The sequence below is a fragment of the Larimichthys crocea genome, chromosome XXII (assembly GCF_000972845.2).
Source record: "Larimichthys crocea isolate SSNF chromosome XXII, L_crocea_2.0, whole genome shotgun sequence".
Lineage (NCBI taxonomy): Eukaryota > Metazoa > Chordata > Actinopteri > Sciaenidae > Larimichthys > Larimichthys crocea.
In genome coordinates this window covers 17,685,711-17,699,725 of record NC_040032.1, presented here as the reverse complement: position 1 = coordinate 17,699,725, position 14,015 = coordinate 17,685,711, and the positions used below count along the sequence as shown (strand labels likewise).

The window sequence follows — 14,015 nt, the reverse complement described above, 5'->3', positions numbered from 1 at the left end:
CGAGCTAATAGCAATGACAGTATAAAGAATGGACAGCGTATGCATGACGTCACTGAGCCTTATTGAAGCTCAAAATTCCTGGCTCTGGCCGCCGCCATCTTAGTAGCCCTTTTTCTGCCTCCTGGTTAATTAAAAGAACTACATATGTTAAAGGGATACTCCACGTTGAATACCAAGATTTTATATATATATATATATAGCCCAGGACAGAGTTGGCCCTCTGGCTTGGTTTTTTGTTTGTATATGTCAGCTGATAAATGACAAGATATTAAAGTACAGAAATGCCAAAGATATAGGTTTATTTTTCAACTGTAAAATGTCCTGCGATATATGTTTCTTGGTGGCAGTTGATAAAAACAATTTTCATGGGACCTTATCAAAAATGTTTATTCATGTTACAGGTTGTGTAAATAAAATTAATATAACATCATCAGCCTCAAAAACTCTGTGTTGATAGTTGTCAGATCTTTTAAAACAGGAGCAAACACTACTATGGAAGCCCTGAAAGGCAAATGATTAGTCTTACCGATTGTTTGGAGTCCTTTTGACAACATGGTCACATACTGTAGAATCTAAAACATGTTGAAAATGTATTTTCCAACTTGTGACCGTCTTGTGACTTTCAAACACCCTGACAGTATGGCCCCGGGACCTGACTGACACTACTGAAGCTACCAATACAAACTGAGGAAGAGTTTCATCAAAACAACATACAAACGTAGAAAACCGAGAATTCTCCAAAAGAACAGAGATTGTTGCCATTTGAAGAACTGCTGAAGCTCATATCTGTCATTTCTTTCCAACTGTAATTAACAGCTGATTATGAGAGTGGCAATCACTTTTTTAGTAATTGTGAACCGGAAATTATTGAACGTGTTTGTGGATTGTTTATTTTAAAGTAAAGAATAAACTTTAAAACATTATTCTAAATTAAGTTTGCCTGGAAAACGTTTCTACCTCTTCAGACTCCTGTGCTGATCCTGAATGAATCCACCTTCTGTAAATCCTGTGTTTATTGTCTCCATTTGTCTTGTTTTTTGGAATCAAATGCTTGTTTATTACCAAAGACCCTTATCACTAACACAAAAAAAGAGCCCAAAAGTTCACAAAAATCTGCCTCCATTGTATCAGAACTTTTATTAATTAAACATTTTCATACAGTTTGACATTTGACAGTACAGTTTGACTTTGCTGTTGCCTGCAGTACATCAGTTTCAGAAAAAACAAAAGAAGTTTTGAAGGAATGAAATATGTACAGCACTGCAGTATCACTTAAACCATGTGGAAGAACTGTCATACTTTATTATCTGTACGTTTTTAAAGGGTGAACTATTCATAATAAGGGACAATACGATTTAATTTTAATAGGCATAAATTAACAGCCAATTTAAGCTGTTCATCTAATATTTATGTATGAGAATTAAACAGCTTGACTATATTAATGTTTTCAGAGCCATTACACTCAAATATTACTCTCTGGCACACACTCTAAATTTCAGACTTTTATATTTCTTCAGCTATAATAAAAGGCACTCTTTTTTTTCCTCACATATTATCGGAAGACCATATTCATAATTAGAGGTAATTAATGCTAATGTCGCTTCTGCTACAATAATTGCAACAAAACCAAGAAATAGACTGGAGCGTGTTGTGTTGTCACGCTGATGCGACAAACTGTGGTGACTACTTTAAGTTTACTGCAGATGAAAGGCTCAATTAACTCTGTATTAACTGTATAACCTTGGCATTTAAAGACTTTTCTCTAGTTAGATCAGTCATTCACAGCAAGGCACAGATATTCATTCATGGTTATTAAACTATAAAAGCTAATTATTAGTCGTTACACATTAAAGAAAAGAGTATTGGCTGAAACTAGCTTTAAAAAAACACCCTAAACAAATGAACGCATACGAATGCATATTCTATGTGGCTTATTAATATTGCATGGTTGGACATCTTTAATATCAATTTATGACACAAAACATGATGGTGTTTGTGGAGCCATAAATATAAATCTGGACTAATAGCATAATAAATAATGTTAACTAGTTAGAAAAAATGAAACTTACAAAACTTTACTCACTCGATGAGAGGAATGCCATACGTGTTTGTTTGTTCTATTCGTGAAAAAAACAACAGATATTTGGTCACAACAATCTAAAAGTAGTGATTGTGAAGACGACTCTTCTTTTAATGCACTCTATTTTTGTATGTATGTTTTTTTTTGAAGCAACTAACATATTTCACTTAGTTGTTTTTTGCAGCAATGTACATCTTCATGATTGCTTCGGCGGTATTGCCTTCAAATCTAACAAATGTTTGCAGTGTGGAGGAATGAAGTGAGTGTTTCTATGAAGTGTATAAGGCATACATAATTTACCCGCGTAATATTTTAGTGTACTTTGAAAACTCATCAACACTGATTGTAGGTAGGTCGATTTGCTAAACAGTACCCATGTTACACGTCCTCTCAACTGCGGAGTAAAATATGGCTGTAGTAAAGCAGTCTGAGACAGACACTCTTCTGTTGCAAGAAGACTCTACGTGATCAGAGATCAGACTTTTGGTGGTAGTGTATGAACGCAGCTGTGTCACCGCACAGGTCCTTAATGGCGCCACTTGTGGCCTACTCATTACTGCTGTATGGCACCTTCTCACAGGCAGGATTCAGCTTCTGCGAACCTGCCGCGAGGGTCCAAGCTGTGTCAAACGAAGGTCTGCACTGGAGTGATGGAGCGCGTCGGGGAGCCCGCCCGTTCAGAGGAAGACGAGGCCGAGCGGTTGGTCACCTCTCGCTGCAACTCGTCCACTCTCTTCTGCAGCTCAGCACGCTTCGCCAGCAGCTCCTTGTAGCGCTGGTGAACAGGTTCCTGGCCAAGAAAAACAAAACATTTAAGAGCCGGAGCACGTATGGAGTGTAAACAAGGCTCTGCAGCAGGCTGGATAACATACCTGAGGTCTCATGCGAGGGTTCCAGCGGATGTAGTAGCCAACCCAAAGCTCCAGGTGACGTAAGCTGACTACAGGGAACAGCACATGGTTGGAATAGTTCACATACAAAGGATTGGTAAACTCCTCCAACTGGCTGTTTATGTAAGACCACAAGGACACTGTCCTCTTTGGAATTTCCTGTAAAAAAAAAAAAATGTCATGGCACTGACTACACAACAATATGCAATCATAGTAGTGACAAAAACTCAATCGAAACTTACTTCCTTCAACCTCTGTTGTTCGCTGTTGCACAGGAATGTCCCAAAGAGGCAGCTGTACAGGTGATCCAGGATAGTTACCAGGAAGTATTCGTTAAACTCAAACGCTGCAGGAAACTGCAATAAAAACGGCTTTGTTAGAGTCCTTGAAAGAAAAACAAGAAAGAAAAGAAACCACCCACATCAGTACCACTTTGCTCACCTGCCGAGTCAACTGCCAGACGCAGTCAATGAACTGAATAAAAACCGGTGAGCGGTCTGCGTCTGTGTGGTTCTTATCGCCGTGACCGATACGCTTGAAGAAATATCAGAAAAAAGAGATGACAGTCAGTGATCAAACTGTGGTATGTGGTGTTTCCGAAGTACCTCAAAGTTTGTTTACCAGCTGGAAGCGGTGACCGAAGCTCAGCCACTCCTTCTCGAGCAGCACCTCAAAGCCGCGAATGGTTCGGTAGTAACCGTCCAGCATGAGCATGGACAAGGAGGTGAGCTGGCCCGTTCTGTCCCAACCGTCGCTACAGTGCACCACCACAGAGGTTTTCCCGGACTCCACCTTGTCTGCGATCCGCAATGCTCCTGCCAGGATCAACTACAAAAACAACGACTTAGTCGAGAAGCTGAAAATCGGCGGATGTTTTTTTTCCTTCTACGTCGTCATCAATGCTCACCTTGATGTGCTCGAGCCAATGAGTGGACTCCAGATTGGAGAGCCAGTGGGAGTCCTCAATGTTGGGGTAGACCACGTCCTTCAGCTTGCGAAGCGACTCCCTCATCACGTGGATGTTGTGAATATCCAAGAACACCAGCTCTGCGTTTTGATAGGCATCCTCACTTTCATAACCACCTCCTTTCATCTGAAGAAGAAGAAGAAGAAGAAAGACAGTGTTAGGAAGATGGTTCAAGAGCCTGAGCTGTTTTTGAGTAAGTCCTAAATTCCTACCAGCTACAGAGTCCTCTACTACAACTGAACCTGACCTGACCTGACCTGACTTTATATGGGAGGTAAAAATCAGTTAAACCTTGTTGGCAGCGGCGTTGACACTCGGCCTGGCATCAAAAATGAAGAGTTTATGTGACTGAGCATTAGCATCCATGATCGCCTGCAGGTATTTCTCATCCTCTTTGCTGCGCTTCCCGTTCACTCCAACCATGGGCTGACTGCAGCGCGTCACCGTCGCCTGGCTCTCTGGATGGATCCATGACAACACCTTCACACATTATACAACAAAGTATCAGCACAGGTAGTCCAACAAACCAGCTAATTCATTAGATTCATTAGAATGCCGAATACTCACAGGTATCCTTCCCTTTGCTCGGAAGGCAGACACTCTCTTCAGCTCTTCGTCTGGGATGTTGACAGGCACCGCCAAAGTCGACGGGTAGGTGTCACAAACCTCGTAGTGATCGTTTACTTTTGTTATCCTCCAGCTTTCGTTGGGTATACCCTTTAAAGAACACACAAGCAACTGCTCTGACAAACTTTCTTTAACATTAGGCCAAACAATAAGGATGTGTTATATATTTAAATACCTGTCTTTTGTACTCCGAGACAGCGTCGTACACCTTCCATCCATTTTCAGGAAAGACTTGCCCGTATTCGAAGGCGAAGATTTGCTACGGAGAGTCGGGGAGAAATTCATCAGTCAGCAGACAGTGCAGAGAGACCAGACAGTGTGGCTAAAAGTCACTCACCAGTCCGTTGGAAACAGGAAACGCAAATTTCATCAGCACCTCGAAAATGGACTTCCTGAGAGTGTCGTCCATTTGCTTGTGTGCAAATCGTAGATTACGCATATCCTGCACAGAGGCCGAGCAGCAGGTCATGGTCAAACTCAGAGGTCAAGAGCAGTATGAGAGTAAAAACACTACAGGCTGAAACAGTCTGCTGTTGTAGACACGGAGCTTGTTCACAGGCTCGCTCTCTCTTAAGGATTTATGTCGGACAGCGTTGTTGACACAGCAGCGAGAGAGTTACTCCATAACTGTCATATAAAAACAAGTGTAGTTATTCCAGACCATTTCCACATATTACTCACCTTACAAACCAGCCCGTAGGACACGTCACCGCGACTCGATGCACTACCGATCTTTTCCACACGACTGACCACCCCAAGAGGCAGGTCCAGCACAAATGCTGGCTCCTAGAAAACCAAAAATCACTTCAACAAAAACAAACAAACAAAAAAAGAGTCTTTGAAGTATTTATAGTGATTTATATTACTTATCATACCCTGTCCATGCATTTGAAGAAAAGTCTGTAGTTGGTAACAGTCACTGTTCCCCTCATCGCTCCGATGAAAGGACAGAAGTAGGTGACATCTTGGGCTGTGGATAAGATAAAAACAGCACAATGAACATATTACAAGATGATTTGATGTGGAAAAAAAAGCTTCTCTACTAGAGATGAGGGTTGAGAAACTGGTGTTGGTAACAGATGTGCTTGATCAACTTGGGGGTCCTGCACTTTTAGTTTACAGATAACTTAGCTAAAGTTTTATTAAGTTATTATAAATGTGAGGGAGGAATGTTCACATAAAAAATTAAATATTTCACTTATTGTTATTTGTGCAAAAAAGTAATAAAATAAATGAATCATGCATCTTTTCATGTTTTTTTGCACCAAATTATGGCGAGCGGTATCAATCAGAATAGTGCTGCTGTGACTGCAGCAAAGAGACAACATACCCATGTCTTGCGCTGTTTCATTGGGAAGTAACTGTGGTTCCTCTTTGTCTGAATCTCTCGGCACCTGCTGGAGATATTACACACAAATCAGACCCGAAAGCATGAAACTTGTTGGAGTAGCATGTAGTCCATGTTCATGAGATGACTTACCTTGGCGAGAGTTTTAGGCTTAACCTGCAGAGTGCAGAAAAGAGAAAAGAGTCACGCGTCAGTCATTATAATTAAGTAATTATCGAAGCTGCTGGATCTCAGTGAGCTTACTAACCCTGAGCTCCGGGGAGAGCTCTGCAGACGTGGCCACAGAGTCAGAGGACATCGCTGAGGGCGGTTTGGCCTGGGCAGAGCGGTCAGAGCGAGAGGTGGAAGTACTGGTGAGAGATAGCATGACAAACCATGAGAGGAAATACTAAGTAGGGTGTGACCGCAGCCATTCTTCAGCTCTTTGTTTTTATAAGCCAAGGAGCGACTGAATGACTGAAAAACAACCCGCTGCTGCTTTTTTTTGCAATACTTTTGTATACAATTGTCACTTTACTCTTACTCTCAATCCTCAGATATTTTAAATAGTACAATGAACATATTACACTTGTTTATTATTTTAATTTGATAGAACTGGCTCTAAACCGGTGCAGGTAGCAGATGTGCTCGTCCTGCCAGATCAGCTCGGGGTCCAACGTTTACAGATGTCGTAACTAATGATGATTCACTGTACGGTCAGCCTGAGTAACTAGTTCTTAATCGATCACTTATTAGTTGACTGAAAATTAACAATTTATCATCAGTTAATTATGTGAGTCATGACTGCTGATACCGCTGCTATAGTACCACACACCCACACACTTTTTCACAGATTTTTCAAATCCAATTTTTTTCTATTTTATTTCTTTAGGTCCATGTTTAGTCTAGTGCTCTTATGCTGACCGTTTTTTCTCATCCAACACATCTCATTGTACAGTTGACCTTGTATTAACCTACAGATAACGATTCACCGCCACCTGAATCACACACTGTGCTCCTTGTTACCGTCAGGTAGATGTTACAGGAGCATGGCTGCACGTAACACCAGGCTGAAGAACAGTTTTTAAACACCATGCCATCAGACTTCTGAACACATAATCTCACAGGACTGTCTGCAAAATATGCACCAACCATGTAGCATATCATATTTATATAATATGTTCGTATCCATTTAAACAGTGATATATTCTGAACACAACCTTGTCACTTGTACACAAACATTCAAACATCCAGTAGCAGCATGAGACACAGTAAACACACAGTACACATACATTAAAGTTAAATCTACATTTAAATTAAACCTGTGCTAAGAAGTTAAATATGAGCACAGGAATTTGATATGTGCAAAGAGGAAATTAAACCTGTGCTAAGATAAAAGTAGAAATAGAATACAATTTTTATAGAAATAAGAAATAGCAGTATAGTCAAATACAATTAAATTAGGCTGTAGACACTGAGATGACAAATAAACCTAAAAAAAACTGAATTATAACATTTATAAAGCAAAGATGAAGAATTATCTGCATCCAGCTTGTCAGATATAAAGATCTGCAGCTTGTATCTGTTTATAAACTTTGTAAATTTAATATATGAAAGATGTTTTGTGGCCTAAACGATAAAAAAACGTGATTAACAGCAGACAGTGTGGCTGATTTAAGAGGTTTAGCTGTACGTAAACACATGACATGTATCAGTCTAAACTCTGACAACTTCTCATGGACATTCACTTTGAATTTAAATCAATAAATGTGATTAAATCTGAGCGTTAAATGGCTAAAGTCAACATCTGTGGTCGAGTAATGGCATTTTGTTTTGTTTTGTTGGATTACATCATTTTGTGGTTTGAACAGACGTTGCTAAAGCGTTACGTCAACGTTGCAGTAACGTTATGACAGTGGACTTAAATCTGAAAACATGAACAGACAGCCTGTTTGTTGGTTTTTAAAACTTCTGACCGAGGTGCTGTGGTGGCTTTAGCTACCTGGACAATGAATCAACACTCGGCTGTCGGGAAGAGGAGCGCTTCGAGCCCAGGCTGTCGATGCTCCCGCTCTTCTCCATGTTCTCCGGCCTCACGGTGTTTGATGGAGGACCCGCACTGTGCGACGGAGATCCGTGTAGTCACCAGAAATGTGTTTAAAGCCTCTCAGAGTCCAGTAAATCCACACACACAAAGGGAAGCTGCCATCTTTTCCCAGCAGCCTCCCAACAACAGTCCTCCTGTCACAAGGAAGCGCTGGAGCCGGAAGGTGCCGCCCCCTGCCGGCGGCCGCGAGTACCGGCCTGCTCCCGGTGGCTGTGAGGCAGCTGCGGGTGTTGGTGTTGTGGGAGTCATGTCAGGAAAATCATGGTTTATTATTTTAAATTATTTTTTATCAACTCACTCTCACAATTCAAGTCCGCACTCAAAACCCACCTGTTTAAAATAGTCTTTTCCATCTGACTGATTCAATTGCATTGTCCCATTTTAACCTGTTTTTAATGTTGTATTCTTGTAATTTGGTATACTTTTATGGTTCTTTTTGTTTGTTTTTGTCTACTTTTATTTGGTGTCCTTGGGTGACAGAAAGGCGCCTATGAAATGAAATGTGTTATTATTGTTATTATTATTGTTATTATTATTGTTATTATTATTATTATTAGTTAAACATCATGTTAAAGCATCCCCTGTCCATTATAATTCAACAAATCTCTCTAACTTCATTTGTATGGAGCTGAATCAAGGCTCCAAAAGCTTTAATAACTAAAAACTAAAAACAAAACAAACTGAAAGTTAAGTTTTGATCTTGATCTTTTTTTGATTAAATTCTGAAATTCTTTTAAATAAATTAAATAATTATATATATAATATAAAAAAGAAGAAACGAATTACCATCAGACAGACAATACAGGATGGCATAGCTGCACGCACCACCACCACTTTAATCATGAGACTGAACTGCTGCTGACTGCTATGGGTGGATAAACTTACTGTATTGAATTTTCTTTTTTGTGGTTATGTTGTGGTGTTATGATTATATAAATATATATATGTATCTGTGTATTTATGTAATACTGAGTCGTAATCTTAATTCAAAAAACAAAAATTACTCATGCAGCACATGAGCATGATGAAAGTAATGCATCTAAAAACATTATTATTATTATAGATTACAGAATCTTAAAGGACCACAGCCCACCCAGCTCAGACTGTTCTCCTTGTCACCATCAGGCAGATGATACAGGAACTTGACTCTTTACTGTTTCATACCAGAATTCATCAGTTGTTACCTTATTAAAAAAACCAAACATAGATATAAAAAGGTGCCAGAAAATACAAAGAATACTGTGTTGTTGTTTTTTTAAATCTGTGACAGTCCACCTCATATTTTTTGTTTCCTTTAACACAAAAGACCTTAAATAAAATGTAATTTAATTTGAAGTTAGATCCTGATTAATATTACACTTTCAAAGGTTTATAAGAGTTCATACTTATGTGAGTATATAAAACATTATGTTAGAACTGTTTTTTACCTCAATGAGGTCCTTGAAATAAACAAATTCAGACAAGATAAGATCCATTTTAAACACAAGCCAGTTTATTGAAATGAATTTTTTTTAAAAACTATGGAAACTTGTTGTTTTTGTTGAATCACATTTAACAAATGACATTTTTCAGAAGCTTTATTCAAAGGATGTAACTCACCAACTCATTTATATACAACAGTTTACGTGCTGACTGTACAGATACTAATTTGAATACAGGATGTATTTGGACAGCCGGAGAGCGCAGACCAGAGAAATTAGAAGAAAAATAAAATGCAGCCACATCAAGTCCTTTACTTTACATATTTCTCCATAAATTTCTTGTGAAACTCGGAGCGCAGCGTGTCGTTGACAAAACGTTTCTCCTTCCGTGCTTCGTCCACTCCTTTGGCGCAATTCTTGAACACAACGTCATCATCCCACCTGGAAACGTATGAACAAATCATGTAAACACACTCAAGAGTTCATTTGTTCTTTAAATACAACACTCATGTTGTGCACAGATGTGTGTGTGTGTTTGTGAGATACCTTCTCTTGACCCTGAATGTGGTCTGAGTCTGGCTCATCTGTTGTTGTTGCTGTTGTCCTGCCAAATTAATCAACGGATTGCCACTCAAGATATTCTCCATGCGAATCCTCTCCTCCTCTGCCTTTTGCTCTCGCTCCTACGAAGAGAAACAACTGCATTAATTAAGAACGTCAGGCTTTAGTTTCTTTTCAAACAGCAGGTCTGAAACGACGCTTTACTTTGCGTTCTTGCTCTTCAGCGCGCTCCTTCTTGATCTTCTCCAGCTCTGCCAGAAGAGCTGCGGTGTCGTCGTCATCGCTGTCCTCCTCGGAGTCCTCGTCTTCATCATCCTGTAAACAAAGCGAGCATCATCTGTGAGGGAGCTTGACGAGTGCTAATCGCCTCCATGTGTCCATTAAGTGTTGCACAGTGCAAACACTTACATCGGTTAGAGGGTCGTCAGCGTCCAAGTTGGCTGCTGGGATTTGATCCAGTCTGGGCCTCTTTGAAGAGGATGATGAAGATGATGATGATGTGGTGTGCTCTGGAACATAATAAGTGAATGTTTTTATAGGTGATATAAAATGACCAAAAATATACAGTGTGGGAAACAAGTATTCAACACGTCAACATATGACTGTCATAGAACGATGCATCCACCTCATTGTTAGGGCCAAATCACACCGAGCATGGATGAGACACATTCTGTGTTTGTCATGGTCATTGCAGCTAATCGTGGCTGTTCTAGCTCGTGTTTTAAACCCCACCAGAAACACTGCATTCTGGTTCAGAAGTGGCTCTCCACTCTGTTCTGTCGGGAATAGGCAGTGGATAAAGGCCCCAGCGGTGCTTATAGGAAGATTTAGGAGTTAAAAAAATGTGTCTTTATCAGTGATTTTGCAATGTAGCTCGATAATGTCATCTACGAGATGCTTCTTGTGTGAAAGCCTGGCAACAAATGATTTGTTCACCTGCATTCAGAGGCAGTTAACCTATTTTCATAGAGTGGAAGTGCTAACCTACATCCCATGTCACGCCAATTAATCGCACATAACTTTATGATTTGGAATATTATGATTTCTTTATCTGTATAGTTTCTATTAAGTTAATATCTGGTCTGAACTTCATGTGAAAAGCTTGAAATATGTTTCAATGCACTGTTTAACATCTGCATAAAGACCGACCTCTTGGTCCTCTTTCTCTGGTCTTGTCACGTACAGCTACACGCTCCCTCTCCTCCAGCTCCCTGCGGAAGTCACGGGCACGCACCTCCTCAGGGGCATCCTGGGTGGGTTGTCTGAGGACAGAGAAAAATAAATATGTATATTATATATATACTTTCAGAATGAGCAGATAGATAATAGATCAGTGCCTGGCTATGCAGCCAGCATCAACCCATCCCACTGACCTGTACTTGATCTTCGTGTGACCTGGAAGATCTCGACTTGAATACTGCTTGGACAGAGCACTCAGATCACCTTCTCCTTTACCCCTCCCTCCTCTCGCCGGCTCAAACGTTGGTCTTGCAGCTGTAGTCATCTTCGATGGCTCTGCTGTGGCAACACGTGAGGTGAACAAACATAAGATGAAAACCAAGTAGAGTTCAGAGCACTGCACTTGGCGTGCAGTGACCTGAGAGCTGAGAGGACAGGATGCTAGAAACAGGCAGCTCCAGACAAATATCAGGTCAACACCTAATAAACAACATCTTTTATACATCCTTACTTTTATTGTTGTTTGCTGAATCCCTTAATATTTATGCAACTGTCATTAAACTTCTATAAAGTTTGTGCTTTTCTAACTGCCTTCACAAATTGTCTGCAGGGAAAAGGGCAATAAAGTAAATTAACTGCAGCCACCTCTTGTTTTTGCGAGAAATCTTATCACCTCATTCCTACAGTCCTCTCCCACTAAAACGATGCTGGTAGTGAGTCTTTTGAGTTGCTGAGGTGACAAAGTCCAAAATGTAAAGGTTTGTACAGAAATACAGTTTATCTTTGTGGATTATATTGATGCTGGATTAACAAGAAGACTGTCGACTGACGTCCTTTAACTTGTGTTTTTTTGTCTTCTTAAAAACTTGTAACAAGTTGTTCAAATGTCATATCCCTCCACACAGTGCAGGCAGCTTTAGTTTAATTCAAACTGCTTATATGTGTATTTTTAAACATGTTCACAGATGTTAGTTATTGGTTTGATTAATTGTTGGTTGTGTATTAATTACTGACGGTGGATGATCAGGTTGTGCAGTAAATGGTTTTCCTGTGTGTGTGTGTGTGTGTGTGTGTGTGTGTGTGTTTAAACTTCTTGTAGACACGTGTTCATCTCTGTGGTGCAAAGTTTGTTACAATGTATGATAGATGACAAACATCAATGTAATGTTAAAAAGCTACCTGTTATATAAAATCCCTTAAAATACACATCAGGTATTGTTGTCAGGTTATGTATTTAAGTAAAGCAGCAACATTTATCTTCACGGCTGAGAGACAGCTGGGATAATAATGAGTTATTAGCTACTGAAATCACTCATTTATAAAAGTAATTTGTTCAGTCGTCAAACAAAAGACAGAAAAGCAGATTAAACAACGAGCTAAACAACATGTTAAAGAGTTTGTTAGAAACCGTAACATCAATGCAACTCTTATCACTTCTCTGTGAGACACAAATCGTCTAATTATTGGAAGAATAATCTGAAATAAGTCATTGATAAAGTACAAAACACAAGCTAACCAGCTAGCCTCAAACAGCTAATGCGTTGCTAATAGGTTAGCCTGTTCAAACATCGCCGCTAAAGTGGGGAAATAAAGCTACTTCAGCTCTCCAGACGGCTCTGTGGCGTCAATCAGCTACGAGTTACATTTTCACAATCAAACTACAATCAAAATGATAACAATAATACGTGTTTTAAACGTTATTTTCAGAGTAATAACACTTACGAAGCTGCCACCACACGACAAGAAGAAGACCGGATACACGCTGTGACGTCACGACCTGTAGAAAAGATGCATTCAAAAACACTCGGAAAAGAGAAAACTGTAGCGCAGACCTCCTGAATAAATGTGATTTAACACAGATATATTCAATACTCTGGAGCAGTGGAATTGTTACGATAATCTTTTATATCTGCATCTTGTATATCCATTAGGAACTGTAGCTATTTATTTACCTTCTGGTTTATTTAACAAGGACAGTGCACGTTAATAAAACATTAAACGCACCATGCATAGTCCAGAATATAAGATTGAATATAAGCGTGAGATCATGTATAAGTATGCAGGACAATAATAAAAAGCAAAGAGAATACACACTCATACACGATTGTCAGGTTCTATTTAAAACATTAAACACAGAGGCTCATAATGCTAATGCACACACAAAGCTATAAAATGAGGACTGAGACTAAGACAGCATTGTTAGACACTAACTGAAAGCATGGACATAAAAAGCATGCACAGTGTATAAGTGAACTTCACTGTTATTATTTTAGGGTCACATGCAGAGCCATTACTCCTCTAAACATGATGCGTCACGTTTGATTTTTGTCTCATCTGAAGCTTTCTCCAAATCTGTGGTGTTGGAGTGCATTGCCCTTTTGTTTTCTCTGCTTCCAGGTCTTTCTAGAGCTGTTTTCTAATGGACATTAGCTCCTGAGCTACTCTTCTGACTAATTTAATGACTTCCCTGATGGAAATCTTACGAGGAGATTCCTGTGCGTTGTCCATCAGTGATGATGGAGTGATGGTCCCTCCACTGGTGTATAAAGGCCCCAGTAGTGCTTAAAGGAGAATATGGGAGTTAAGAAATCTGTCTGTAACCAATGACATTGCTACGTAGCATTAAAAATGACACATGTAACTATAAACAGCATGCATGGAGGTACATAAGTGCAGGCTGACAATAGTAAGATACCTGCTCCTATTTGTCATTCCACTGCTGGATTTAGATGTAATGTCCCAGACCTCATCCCATGTTCACACAAAATAAATGAATAAATAAAAGTATTTTAAAGAGAGAGAGAGATATTTAACATTAAAAATGTATCCTTGTGATCAGGGTATATAACTCTTAAT

At 39.6% G+C, this 14,015-nt stretch overlaps 2 protein-coding genes across 4 annotated transcripts; both read right to left on the bottom strand.

The window, feature by feature from the left end:
* Positions 1 to 1,112: 1,112 nt before the first annotated feature.
* Positions 1,113 to 8,221, bottom strand: mtmr2 (myotubularin related protein 2). 2 transcript variants are annotated; one of them, XM_010731809.3, is made up of 16 exons: positions 7,894 to 8,221; positions 6,160 to 6,262; positions 6,045 to 6,068; positions 5,895 to 5,958; positions 5,440 to 5,534; positions 5,246 to 5,350; positions 4,902 to 5,006; positions 4,740 to 4,823; positions 4,505 to 4,654; positions 4,229 to 4,417; positions 3,878 to 4,063; positions 3,592 to 3,798; positions 3,412 to 3,504; positions 3,213 to 3,326; positions 2,953 to 3,129; positions 1,113 to 2,870 (listed from the first exon to the last, which is right to left on the bottom strand). In XM_010731809.3, the coding sequence occupies exons 1-16, from the start codon at positions 7,971 to 7,973 to the stop codon at positions 2,706 to 2,708; spliced, it is 1,941 nt and encodes a 646-aa protein (XP_010730111.2). In that variant the 5' UTR covers positions 7,974 to 8,221; the 3' UTR covers positions 1,113 to 2,705. The 2 variants fall into 2 exon arrangements, with proteins under 2 accessions (XP_010730111.2, XP_010730110.2); XM_010731808.3 differs by having other exon boundaries at positions 5,895 to 5,961; positions 7,894 to 8,220.
* Positions 8,222 to 9,468: 1,247 nt separating this feature from the next.
* Positions 9,469 to 12,977, bottom strand: cwc15 (CWC15 spliceosome associated protein homolog). 2 transcript variants are annotated; one of them, XM_010731807.3, is made up of 7 exons: positions 12,882 to 12,977; positions 11,354 to 11,498; positions 11,130 to 11,242; positions 10,389 to 10,489; positions 10,185 to 10,295; positions 9,966 to 10,102; positions 9,469 to 9,860 (listed from the first exon to the last, which is right to left on the bottom strand). In XM_010731807.3, exons 2-7 carry the CDS (start codon positions 11,482 to 11,484, stop codon positions 9,731 to 9,733), a joined length of 723 nt encoding a protein of 240 aa, XP_010730109.1. In that variant the 5' UTR covers positions 11,485 to 11,498; positions 12,882 to 12,977; the 3' UTR covers positions 9,469 to 9,730. The 2 variants fall into 2 exon arrangements, with proteins under 2 accessions (XP_010730109.1, XP_019124944.1); XM_019269399.2 differs by having other exon boundaries at positions 11,354 to 11,495; positions 12,882 to 12,965.
* Between the last annotated feature and the right edge of the window lie 1,038 nt (positions 12,978 to 14,015).

What these genes read in the sequence shown, in the direction of transcription:
- mtmr2 (XM_010731808.3), bottom strand. Translation starts at nt 7,973, where the DNA reads ATGGAGAAGAGCGGGAGCATCGACAGCCTGGGCTCGAAGCGCTCCTCT. An exon ending in TCTTCAAATGCATGGACAGG is followed by an intron (nt 5,351 to 5,439) that starts GTATGATAAGTA and finishes TTGGTTTTCTAG; the next exon opens with GAGCCAGCATTTGTGCTGGA. An exon ending in AACAACAGAGGTTGAAGGAA is followed by an intron (nt 3,130 to 3,212) that starts GTAAGTTTCGAT and finishes TTTTTTTTACAG; the next exon opens with GAAATTCCAAAGAGGACAGT.
- cwc15 (XM_010731807.3), bottom strand. Translation starts at nt 11,484, where the DNA reads ATGACTACAGCTGCAAGACCAACGTTTGAGCCGGCGAGAGGAGGGAGG. An exon ending in CAGAGAAAGAGGACCAAGAG is followed by an intron (nt 10,490 to 11,129) that starts GTCGGTCTTTAT and finishes ATTATGTTCCAG; the next exon opens with AGCACACCACATCATCATCA. An exon ending in CTGAAGAGCAAGAACGCAAA is followed by an intron (nt 10,103 to 10,184) that starts GTAAAGCGTCGT and finishes TTCTCTTCGTAG; the next exon opens with GAGCGAGAGCAAAAGGCAGA.